The sequence below is a fragment of the Anabrus simplex genome, chromosome 5 (assembly GCF_040414725.1).
Source record: "Anabrus simplex isolate iqAnaSimp1 chromosome 5, ASM4041472v1, whole genome shotgun sequence".
In the NCBI taxonomy this organism is placed as follows: Eukaryota; Metazoa; Arthropoda; class Insecta; order Orthoptera; family Tettigoniidae; genus Anabrus; species Anabrus simplex.
The window spans coordinates 30,947,196-30,959,359 of NC_090269.1; the positions used below are offsets into that span (position 1 = coordinate 30,947,196).

A 12,164-nucleotide genomic window follows, 5' to 3' on the forward strand; every position below is an offset into this window, starting at 1 on the left:
AGTTGAAAGCGTATTTACTGTGGATATTGTAGTTTCTAAGCTGAAGGAGGAGGAAAGGAGGATACTGAAGAACGCTTGATTGCGACACTGCGACACCTCATGTTTTAATTGGCAGAGACACGGCCATTCTTTGTACATTTCAATAAATTTCTCTAGCAGTGCCTTTGTCCACATTATGCTTTCCTTACAAGAGGCTAGATCTGTGAGGCGAGGTCTTTCCGCTGAGGTGCTGACAACAGGTCTCACCTGTAGCAGATAACACCTCGAACTGATCTCGCTCACTAACGAGCAGGCCTACCCTGTCAGAACGCATCACAAAAGGCCCCGTCTGTCACAATTCCTTTCCGTATATGGCCAGCTATTGTGTGGGGGCAGGGAAGATTGGAAGGGATAGGCAAGGAAGAGGGAAGGAAGCGCCTGTAGCCTTAAGTTAGGTACCATCCGGTAGAGATGGGAGTTACATATCGTAACATGATACTGTATCCTAATCCATAACAGTAAGCTGTTCCAGAAATATTATGTTCCTCCGGAGACCCTAATACAAAAGTAACTGTCTCAGCGAAACCAAAGGAAGGGTAGGGAGTTTTTGATTGGCTAACGGGTATTAGGGAGCATAGCAGCTCGCTTTAAGCGTGCACTCCTGCGCAGGCACGAGCAATACTTTTGTAACAGCTTAGTGGCAATATTGATATTCTTATCCTGTTACTTGCTGGTCGGTTACAGTAATTTTTAAGTTATTTGAAGTGCTTGGTATTAGGCTTATTGCTGGTAAACATACAGTAGCTTAGTTCCTCGGAACAGTTAAGCGTGATCTTCCCATCTTGCATCTCGAGTTTCACTCCGTGTTCTGGACAATGAATGAGTGGATGTAATATTAAATCTGATACGATTTATGTGGACAAAACTCAATTGCAGGAAAACGGTTTCTTAGAAATGCGTTGAAATAAGGTACCCTCTAATAATAATAATAATAATAATAATAATAATAATAATAATAATAATAATAATAATAATAATAATAATACATTTTTTAAATTAAAAATTCTACCGGTTCATACAGTTCTGATAATGTATACAGTACACAAATATAAGTCCTGAAAAGCTATCCCAAGTTCCATCACGTGAATCTGTGCATCCTGAAATTTCGTCATTGACTGCAATCTGTTAGGCAGTGCAGCAAAAGCTGCTATCATAATTTTTACCAGAATAAAAGAGAAGGAGTGATATAAACTGAAGAAAATGGAAATTGCAACACCCAGAAGGAGTGGTGCTACATTGCTGCAATTGAACATGCAGAACGAGTGTTCGGTTGTGATTCGATGATGACACTTTCAGGTCCCTCTGACCGCAAGTTTGGACAACAATCAATACAGGATATGCCCACCACGAGCTGTAATACAATGATGAATTCGTCGACGCATGGAGTCAATAAGGCCCTGGATTGCTTCCTGAGGAATTGTGGTCTATGCTTGTTGCACTGCATGGGTTAGTTGTTCCAGAGTTGTGGGTGGCTGAGGACGGTTGGCCAGTTGTCGATCCATCATGTCCCACACATGCTCAATAGGACTGAGGTCCGGGGATCTGGCGGGCCATTCTAAGGTTGTGATGTCGTGGAGAGCTTCTCTAGAGATGCGAACAGTGTGAACCCGGGCATTGTCCAGCTGGAACATCCCATTAGCAATATTCGCCATCATAGGAACAACCACTGGATTGAGTACCTTATCAACGTACTGTCGAGCAGTCATAGTGCCCTCAACAAGCACTAATTGTGATTTCACATTAAACCTAATAGCTCCCCAGACCATAATGCTTGGTGTTGGCCCTGTGTGCCTCTCGACAATAAGATCTGGGCGGCCCCTCTCCCCGGTACGTTGGCAAACACGATTCTGGCCATCACTGCGGGCAAGACAGAAGCACGATTCATCACTAAAGACAACCCTATGCCATTCGTCGACCCACGTCGATCTTTCTCGACACCAGGCCAGCCTTACACGTCGCTGTTGTGGGGTCAATGGAACACCTTCTGCAGGGACACGGGCTCGTAAGCCAGCTGCATGCAGGCGATTACCAACTGTTTGTTGTGTAACGTGGGGTGCCACAGCTGCTCGAATTTGTGCTGCTGTTGCATGGGGTTCCACTCGGGCCATCCGAATGATGCGACGATCCTCTCCCACAGTTGTCTGTCGCGCTGGGCCTGTGCCAGGTCTACGAGTGTGGGTACCTTCATTTGACCACTGCTGCCACACACGTTGTACCGTAGATCCCTGTCGGCTAACATGTGCAGCGACAGTCCTTAGTGATAATCCAGCCTCACACAGCCCAATTATCCGAGCCCTCTCAAATGGCGACAGTTGTTGATAGCGTGCTCTTCTCTGTCGTCGAGGCATGTTTGATGGGGAACACTTCACTGCACAGACTGCAAGTCAACTATGCTACACCAGAGTCCGTATACTGGAGTTCATTCCTCCGCGACCAATCACGTGGGGAGACCTGTAGCAACAATCCAATGGGTCTGAAACTTTGATCGTTTACATACCTACATGGCATCGTTCCATATCTTAAAAATCAACGCTAACGACCAATGCCTTCATAGTGTTGCAATTTCCATTTTCTTAAGTGCATATCGTACCGGAAACACCGCTACGGGAAAGAAGTTCGAAGTATGTGTGTTGAACTTTGCGTGAGGTGGAAGATAAACGAGCATAAAAACATCTTATACAAGAATATTAGCAAATACTTAGAATGGGTAGACATGAAACAGACTAGACGAACAAGAGATATATTCAAACATGACATCGCAGAAGCACAGCCCAATCTCCCTCCTCCCTCCTCCCTCACATGTTATTTTAGATGATGATAAAACTCTACTTCCCTTCTCTCCAGAGCTTACCATGAACTGTCAAACTGTATCAAATCGTTACTTCACCAGGTCGCGCTAAAAGACAGACCCTCTAGACAGCGCAGAATAAACATCTTTTCCAAACAAGAACGAGAGGCAAGATGTCCTATTCTGATAACCTCCATTTTTATCAAAGGAGTCTCCAAAGAATTTTTATTTGTGCTTATTGTCATAATGTTTTTTCTTTTCAGTTCTTTATTTATACAGCTGAAGAGGACCACTAAGTGGTCGAAACATGTCCTGTAAGTTTCAATTTTATTCAATTTTGCCAGAGGCAATAATAAAGTATTGATTAGGTGGTTATTTATACTTACTTCTTGATTAAACATCGATACGGTCATGAAATGGACAACTTGTAATAGGTGGAAGATAGGCAGCCCGCCGAACTCGCTGACGTACTCAGCTGCGACATAGCCGCTTCGAGTGAGCTCCACACAGCCAAGCGTGACCATATATGGTAATGTCCCGGCCCATGTGCAAAAGTCTATTTAGCGTTAAAATGTTGTTATTTTGACACTGCCAGCATGGAGGCCATTGTAATAGACGCAACCTGTCAAATTCTTAGGAAAATCCACCATGTACTTTAGGAGTTATAGGGGTGGATAATACCCACATTCTACTGTATATGCTTCACCACAATCTGGTATAAAAGGAAGGCGATCCGGACTACAGATTCAGTGTGTGTTACTCCACCGTCTCTGCGACACAGGTGATGGGTGGAGCTCTACAAGTGCGGACCGAACCTATGGTCGGACGAGTCTTTGCATTTCGAGTGTTCAGTTCCCGCGGAGTTGGAATTTTGATTTTCTTCAAGTGCCATGTTAGGACTTGTGTTTCAGTGATTAACTGAAGGAACTTAAAATTTCTCTCATGAGTGTTGTAACTTTTCCAAGTGCTACAGTTGAACTTGTATTTTCATAAACAGGCTTTGGGAACATAGAAAATTTCCGAGTGTCTAATTTGGACTTGTGTTTTGCGACAAGCTGTGGAAACATAAAACTTTTCTTGTGAATGTTACAATTTTCCAAGTACCACATTGAACTTGTGTTTCATGACAAACTGTGGAAACTTAAGAGTATTTCAGAGTATTACGTTCGAACCTATGTTTCATAACAGATTGTGGAAACATGAAATATTTTTCAAGTGTTGCATCTGGACTTGTGTTTAAACTTGTGTCATCATAACAGACTGTGGAAACATATAGTACTCATGCCATATCTGAGTTTGTGTTTTCCTCTCGTGAAGTTCCAAGGGAACATAGAACATTTCAGTGTCATAATTGTTTAAAGTTAAAAATTTCATGACTGTTTTGTATTGAATAGAGAAATATACAATATTAAATAGAAGGAAGGATCCACCTTTCAATACACCATTATTAAGTTGAACCAAATAGAAGTTACAACCTGCTCATTTGGGACCGGTATCAACACATTTGAAGTGTCATCATCAACCAATTAGCAAAGCAGTGCAAAAATTAAGTCATAAAGATCTAAAAACAACTAACACAATGATCACAGGCAAAAAATTAACACTATTTCATGCCGCAGTTCAACCCGCGGGAAAGGTCCGAAACCTTTACCATGGAACCTATCTTCCTAAACATGTAATTTTCTGCCGGCTTATCTAAAAATTTAATTAAATCTGTAACTGTAATTCGGGGATAGAGAGTGATTTACCCTCTCAAGCACCCCTTCATTTTGGTTTGAGGTGACTACGTTTTGGTACCTGATTTTCTTCTCTTCCTTAATGTTTTAAAATTTCTTTCTTATACGGGTCACCTCCATAGTTTGGGAATAGCCCCTGTTTCATCGGCCTTGTGCCCGTTAGGTTTTAGGAAGCTACATAGAGGAGTGCAAGTATCCGCCGCCTTCCTTTTTGTTTGGGCCATTTATTTAACGGTTATTTCTTTTAATCGAAGGCCCTGTAGGTTGGGTACGAGATATCCCTGTTTCAATTTGTAAGTTGGGCCATGGAAGGCCAGAAAGAGTAAGACATTTTTGGTGTTGCCTTGACTAGGCTGGAAAAGCTGAGAGCGTGTCTGCTCTTTTCAAGTATTGTAAAAGTGCCTCTAGGAGGCTTGATATTGTAAATTAGGGAGCAAGTGCTCCAGGTATTAGGGGATTTCTGCCCTTTTGTAAATGTATGCTCCTCTGTAAAGTTTAATCTGGAAGCTCAAAGATTGTAAAACTAGGGGCTGGTAGCCCAAGTGTGTTAAGGATTTGAAGTCTTGGATTTTTCTAAAGTCTTGTTTTTAATTTGTTATATAATTGTTATCTCACTAAGTGAGAATTTGTTAACTTGTTGCTTTTCGAAAATATAACCTTCCATTTCAGTTTAAATTCTTTCTTGACAAGTAGTTAGACCCATTCACCCCGGCACCTTCTTTCACCTCTGCTGATCCACCAAACCACGGTAACAAGTGGTAGCAGAGCGTGGTTGAATGGGTCTTAATTTAGCCTCTTTTGGCGGCTAAACATTCGATCTGACTTGTACTCTAACAATTTTCTCTGTCGCTGGAATTTTCTTTCCTATTTTCTGAATTTGTAAAGTTTCTGTCATCATGTCCGGCCCTCGCGAAGTCGTCCATACAGGCTATTTGCACAAGGAGGAATTGATTTATGAATTAGCTATTAGAAATGTTCAATCTGGAGGCACGGTTGCGGCCGATACCACCAAGCTTAACCCATTGCCTTGCAATGACGGAAATTTCCGTCATTGTCCGCGGATTGCCATAAATGCAATGACGGAAATTTCCGTCCACCCTCTTTATTGCTTTGTTGAGGTTTCCAAGGATACATATCGATATTTCTTTGCAATCCCAACATGTCTACGAGATGTTGGTAATCGTATTTCAGCTATCTTTGCCCTTCAGCTATGTATTTCGCCGCCAAAGAGTCTAAATACGATCGAGTAAATTGCCGCGTAAAGCTTTAGCGAAGGTAAAGTCAACGTCATGGCCGAGTCGGATGAAGCTCGAATATTACGTTTTTTGGAGGAAAGTGATGTCAGTGACGGTTTTTCCGATGAAAGTGATACTGAATTACCTTCAAGTGACGTTAGCAGTAGTAATTCCGAAGAATTAGATTACATTATTGAAGAAAATGAAGACGGGAATGCAGGTGGGCATGTGCATAACCTAGAAAACTGAACGTGTACAAAAACAGACAATGTACCAAATAATATGTGGTGTAATCTTCTTGCTACCACAGAGTTCAGTTCTCCAAGCCCCATAGTTTTTCTTCTGCTGAAAGCAGGTATTGATCCGGTTTGTCAGTCTTGTATTTATTATTATTATTATTATTATTATTATTATTATTATTATTATTATTATTATTATTATTATTATTTCCTTATGCCCAACTAATGAGCGTAATTAAACTTATTTAGCTGATGTCGTTGACTTTTCCTTCTCCCAAAATCTCTTCATCTTCTCACTGTGGCTTTTCTTGCGAGGTCTGCTATGACTGCAGAGGAAAAAATCCCAAGGGAAAGAACAGGGGTGAATCCCGCTATGAATGTGATAAGTGTAAGGTGGCACTGCATGTATATGAGTGTTTTAAGATCTACCACACTGTGTTGAACTATTGTTAGAATGTGAACTGTGTTTCAGTGTGTTAACTTGCTGTAGCAAAAGTGATCTCTTTTAAGTCAGATTAAATTGCAATCAATGTATATTTATTTTCAAGGAAAATTGCAGTTCAATGGGTTAAAGAATCCCTTGGATTGCCAATTAGTATCCCAACCTTGGGAGAGAAAGATATTGATGAGGCTCTCTCCACTATCACTGACAACACTACTGAGCTAGCATCTGTAGTCAATTTTTTTGAAGTAAGTGATCCATCGCCTAATCAACTTAAACGGGTGCAAGCTAGACTGTTCCATTTTTACCATAGAGTTAGAGATCTATTGTCTCTTAAGTTAAACGAAGTTCAGGGTAAGGAGACAAGTAATCTTGTTGAACATCTTTCTAAAATGTCCAGTAAAGTTAGTCAATTGTTAACTGGGTCTGCTACTCCCAGATCCGACCAGCCCACTGTGGTAAACATAGCTAATGAAGAGGATTCTTCCAAGGGTGAAGAAGGTAGAAGATCAGTAGCTATTTAACAAACTTCTGCCCCATTAGGAAATGAATCTGAGCGTCGTACATCCATTCCACCATTCTTTTTTAATAATGCAATCTCGGAAACAGCTTCTTCACCCCGTAGGCCTTTACCTACTATGTCACCTGGGTTCAGTAGTTTGCCTCATCCTTTGGCAATGTTACTTAGGGGAATTTCTAAATTTTCTATCAATTCTACTAGTGATGTCATTTCATTTTTAAGGTTTTTAGTTGAGTTTCAGGATCACGCCCTAGTGTTTTCTCTTTCACCTTCTCAAATTCTCCAGATTATTTATCCATATTCCATTGGTGTCCTCTCAGACAAAATAGTAAGAGCAATTGCTGAACAGTCATCTATAGAAGATTTCCACGCCCATCTGCTAGCTAATTTCATTCCGGCTAGGGCAATGTCGTCTCTAATACAGAAGTACTATTACCGAGTACAGCGCCTGGATGAGAATCTTGCGAACTTCATACAAGACATTAAGTTCTACACAAGCTTGCCCCCAGATTTCATGGGCCGTGCATCATTTTGGATTTCCTGACTCCTGTTACTTTATTGGTGAGCAATCCAGCCACCGAGAGGATCTTTAGGGTTCACCTGTCGCAGGTGAAACCTGTGTAATATTATTGTTAACTTAGCCATCTACGTTGTGTAATAGTGGGAAGGTTATAGTTTTAAGAGGCCTTCTGCCCAAATTTATTTTAATGGTTATAGAAATAAGTATTTGATGTGAGATTTTCCCCTCCGGTTACTCTGCTGTCCTTTCCCATGCAGCCATTACCAAGCTCCCGTCTCCTGCTAAACCATACCAGTGGCTAACCAAATGTCCACGCCGCTGGCCCCTCTGCCTCACCAACAAGATCGTACCCTAAAATCATATGTCAACAACAATTCCGCCGCCGAGATCTTACTGTTTCAGTGCCCCGCAGCCGTTCATCGCCTTACCGCCACCGTGGTGGGGTAAGGGCCCACTCCACCCCCGTGATTGTCTTCCTCTGTACGGCGCGCTGGAGACTATCTCCCGGCAAAGGCTGATGTGCGGCGCACCAATCGCCAGCTTATCTGGGGACTGTAAATACACTTCGCATCTGCGGCGTCCTTCACCACGACTACCCCTCTCATAGTAGCGGGAGAGGTGTATCTTAGGGTACTTGAGGGGTCCGACCGACCTAAACTGGACATCGGCAGCGGCGGCAGGTCTTGCCGTCAAAATTTGCAGCATGTATTTCGCATTCTACGGCAACAAAAGACACTCTAAATCTGGAATTTATATTGTTATCCACAAAAAAGACTTGGAATTTTCTTTCTTTCTTCAAAATTCTTCTTCTAGTCAACGTTAAAAAAACTTTTCATCTATTAATGTTTCTTTCATGTTCTTCCACCAATCTATTTGCAAGGAAGTAGAAATTTTCTTCAATTGATGATTAATGTTTGGTAAAACAAAAACTCCGTCTGTGTCACCCCTTAGAAGGACATTTGGGGGGGAGGTCTGTACCGGGAGGTACACCTCTACGCCGCAAGTTTAAATATTGCGCCAACTGGAACTTATCTACAGGAGAAACTCTGAACTTTAAAAACTGTATCAACTCATACGTTTTCTCAGAAGATGTCACTACCGTAAATTTTGTGATTACGAAGTTGTCAGTACTGTGTGGAGTTCAACTTGTTTTGTTTTCTATTGATCAAGAAGTGTGGACATTCTCTGATAGATGTCTCTACAAAAAAACTATGATCATGCAACCTGGTGCGAAGTTAAGGAACTTTTTGAAGAAATTTTGTATTCATAAGTTTTCTCTTTACTAAATTTCGTTCTTTCATTTGTGGATTGTCAATATTAATCTTTTCTTTCCGCCAGTTTTGAATTGAGCCAATCCAGAATTTCTGTAATTAATTTTTGACCAATCATGTATTTCTTCTTCGACTTTGAGTGTATTTTCAAGACGGACCAATAAAGAAAGAGGGTGTGGCTTGATTATTCATGAAAGATCTCGAATCTTCCACGAGGGTATAAAAACTGCTGATTTTCTTGTCTCTCGGCCACTTCATCAACATTTAACTTAGCGTATGGACATGTAGCAGGAGGTGGGGAAGGTCTGAAATCTTTTACAAATGTAACCTATCTTTTCAAAATGTAAATTCTGCCGGCTTATGTAAAACTTAAATCTGTAACTGTAATTCGGGGATAGAGAGTGCTTTACCCTGTCGAGCTGCCCTTCATTTTGCCTTGAGGTGACTACGTTTTGGTAACTTTTTCTTCCTTAATGTATTAAATTTTCTTATATGAGTCACCTCCATAGTTTGGGAATAGCCCCTGGTTCATCGGCCTAGTGCCTCTTAGGTTTTAAAAAGCTTTCATGTAGGAGTGCAAGTACTCGCCTCCATTCTACTTGGTGTTGCGGGCCATTTACTTAACCTTTTCTTGTCCGCTAAGGCCCAGTAGGTTGGGTATAAGATACCCCTGTTTCATTGTAAGTTGTGCCTTGATGGCAATCATGTGTAAAAGTCTGGAATTGCCTTTAATAAGCTTGAAAAATTGAGAGCGGGTCAGCTCTTTCTAGTATTTGGATATGTGCCTATAGGAGGCTTGACATTGCTAGGTGGGAGCAAGTGCTCCATGTTATTAGCAGTTTTCTGCCCTTTGGTAATATGTGGTTGTGAGCTGAGAGCTCAGAAATTGTAAAAAGTGGGGCTTGAAGCCCAGATCATTAATTTGTATTTAAATCTTGGCTTTCCTGGTCTTGGACCTGATTACTTGTTGACTTGTTGTTATTTGTTGAATGTTCAAATTCTATGTGAAAATTGGTTAAGTTTTGCTATTTTTGAAAATATAACCTTTAATGCAATTTTAATTCATATCTCGGCCTTGTAGTTAGACCCATTCCAGCCTGCACCTTCTTTCACCTCTGCATTCCACGGGTATCCCCGTAATAATAATAATAATAATAATAATAATAATAATAATAATAATAATAATAATAATAATAATAATAATAATAATAATAATAATTCGGGCTTGATACTTGAATTGTTTACCCATGGGTTAAAGAATATTGTTTTCAAGCTTTATCAGTCTATTACACTTGCATCAATGTACATACCAGCCCTCCTACTAATCTTAAATTCCTTCGAGAAGGGTATAGGAATCGTAGGTGGGACAGAAAGGACAGATGACTGGCAGTGAATGATGTCCACATTACCCAACAAACGTTCAGGCTGAATGTTTTCAACCCTAACATACTGTTTAGTTCTAATGAATACAGAAAGAGGAAATAAACTGGTGTTGTGTAGGACCGCGCCTGCCCACGTTTTATCAGCACTTCATTTTGTCCCTTCCAGTGAGAGGTTCTCTATCCTAGTCCACAGTCTGAGCTCTCTAGGTCATAGCTTCACTACATTCCCATCTCTTCCAATGAGAGATTGTCTATCCACTGTCAGACCTCTCCAAGTCAAAGCTTTACTTTATTCTCGTATCTTCTAGGGATAGGTTGTCCACCCTCATCCATAGTCTGACTTCTCTTGGTCAATAGTTTCACTTCATTCTTGTTTCTTCCAGTGAGAGACTGTCTATTCTAGCACACAGTCTGACCTCTCTAGGCCAAGAGCTTCACTTCATTCTTGTCTCCTCTAGTAAGAGGTTGTCTTGTAGCAGCTATACGGAGAATAGTTGACACTGGAAATCTCATGCCCAGAAGTTTGGAATTGCTGAGTAGAATATTCCTAACACCAGAAATGAAAGACCAAAAAATTACAGAAAGAGAAGAGTGCCAAAATCTCAAATCCATTTATATGAAATAACACTCAATACAAGATTGTACTGATCATAGGCAAGTGGAGGTTTGTGGATGCTTTTAAGACAGGATGTTCAATATACTTAGGTACCGGTATCATTGGTATTCAATAATACTAAAATACAATTCAATACAAAATTAAGTACAGTACAATGATAAATAGCTGCAAATAAAGATGAGTGTGGAGGCTCATAGTTAATTCATAGAGGCTTGCAGACTGAACACTGAAAGGCGTATGCATGTACAACACAATCATACTAAAGCTAATGAAAAATATGCCACAGGATAAAAACCCACAGATACCTACAAACTATACCCCAAATTCCTTATTAATGTCATTCTAAAACATGTATAATTTCCAGCCAGTTAAGAACCTGCTTTTATGACATATATGAACCTATAGAAACTTTCTTTGTCATCTTTGGCTTCCAAGATTTTATTAAAAATTACTTGAAAATAAATGTATAAACAAAAATATTTTTAACAAAAATATTATCATGCTTATGTGAAGGGAATATCTTCTCTGAACATAATTGCAAACTTCAAAGACAAGTGACAAGGGAGACATAAAGAAGACACATATTTAAGAAGCAATGAGAATTAAAACTTACCTAACAATGTATGACTATGGTTTACAGAAGCTTGAATAACATTTGTAACTTTTTGAAAAATATGCAGCACCTGGAAATAAAATTAACATAATTGAATAATTCTTAAAATCCATTTGAATAAACATATGAAAATTACACTTTAGATACTTCATGATACAGATAAAAGTATAAGCATAAACTCACTGAGCAAGTTGGTCAAGTGATTTTGTGAGTTTACAATCAGGAGCTGGAAGATTCAAAACTCACTAACAGCTGTTTCTGTTGTTTCCCATTTTCATACCAGGCAAAGGCCAGAGCTGTACCTTAACTGAAGCCACAACCATTACCTTCCTAGTCCTAGTCTTTTCCCATATGATCATTACCAGAAACCTTCATGAGTTAGTGCAACTTAAAACAAATAACAAAAGAATAATGATAATGATACTGTCAGGATTTCATGTCAGGTTAGGTACATCCTGCTACCGTATGCTACAGTAGACGGTACTACCTGCGACTGTCCGGCCAAGGGTTGGGCGGTCGTTACCAAACCTGACAAACTAAGGGAGAACCAATGGCTATGGGCAGAGGACTTCACCCTTCATGGGCTTGTTGAAGCCTTTGTGTAGGAAATGACACATAAATTCAACAGGAAGCTGCTGCCTTGCAGATGTGGCAGGGGACTGCTAAAGGCTAAGAGAGATAATCCTGACAGAAAATCTTCTCTACCGTTAGGCCTAGCAAGTCAGTTGGAGAGTAGTTGCCATCGCTTTCAAGACAAATACAA

At 40.4% G+C, this 12,164-nt stretch overlaps 1 protein-coding gene across 1 annotated transcript in view; it reads right to left on the reverse strand.

Annotated features, from left to right (window-relative positions):
• Positions 1-12,164, reverse strand: part of pigeon (protein) — a 251,647-nt gene that overhangs the window by 223,276 nt on the left and 16,207 nt on the right. Inside the window, exon 3 of the mRNA XM_067146828.2 lies at positions 11,402-11,471. Coding sequence (XP_067002929.2) covers positions 11,402-11,471 — 70 coding nt within the window. The remainder of the gene's footprint in view (positions 1-11,401; positions 11,472-12,164) is intronic.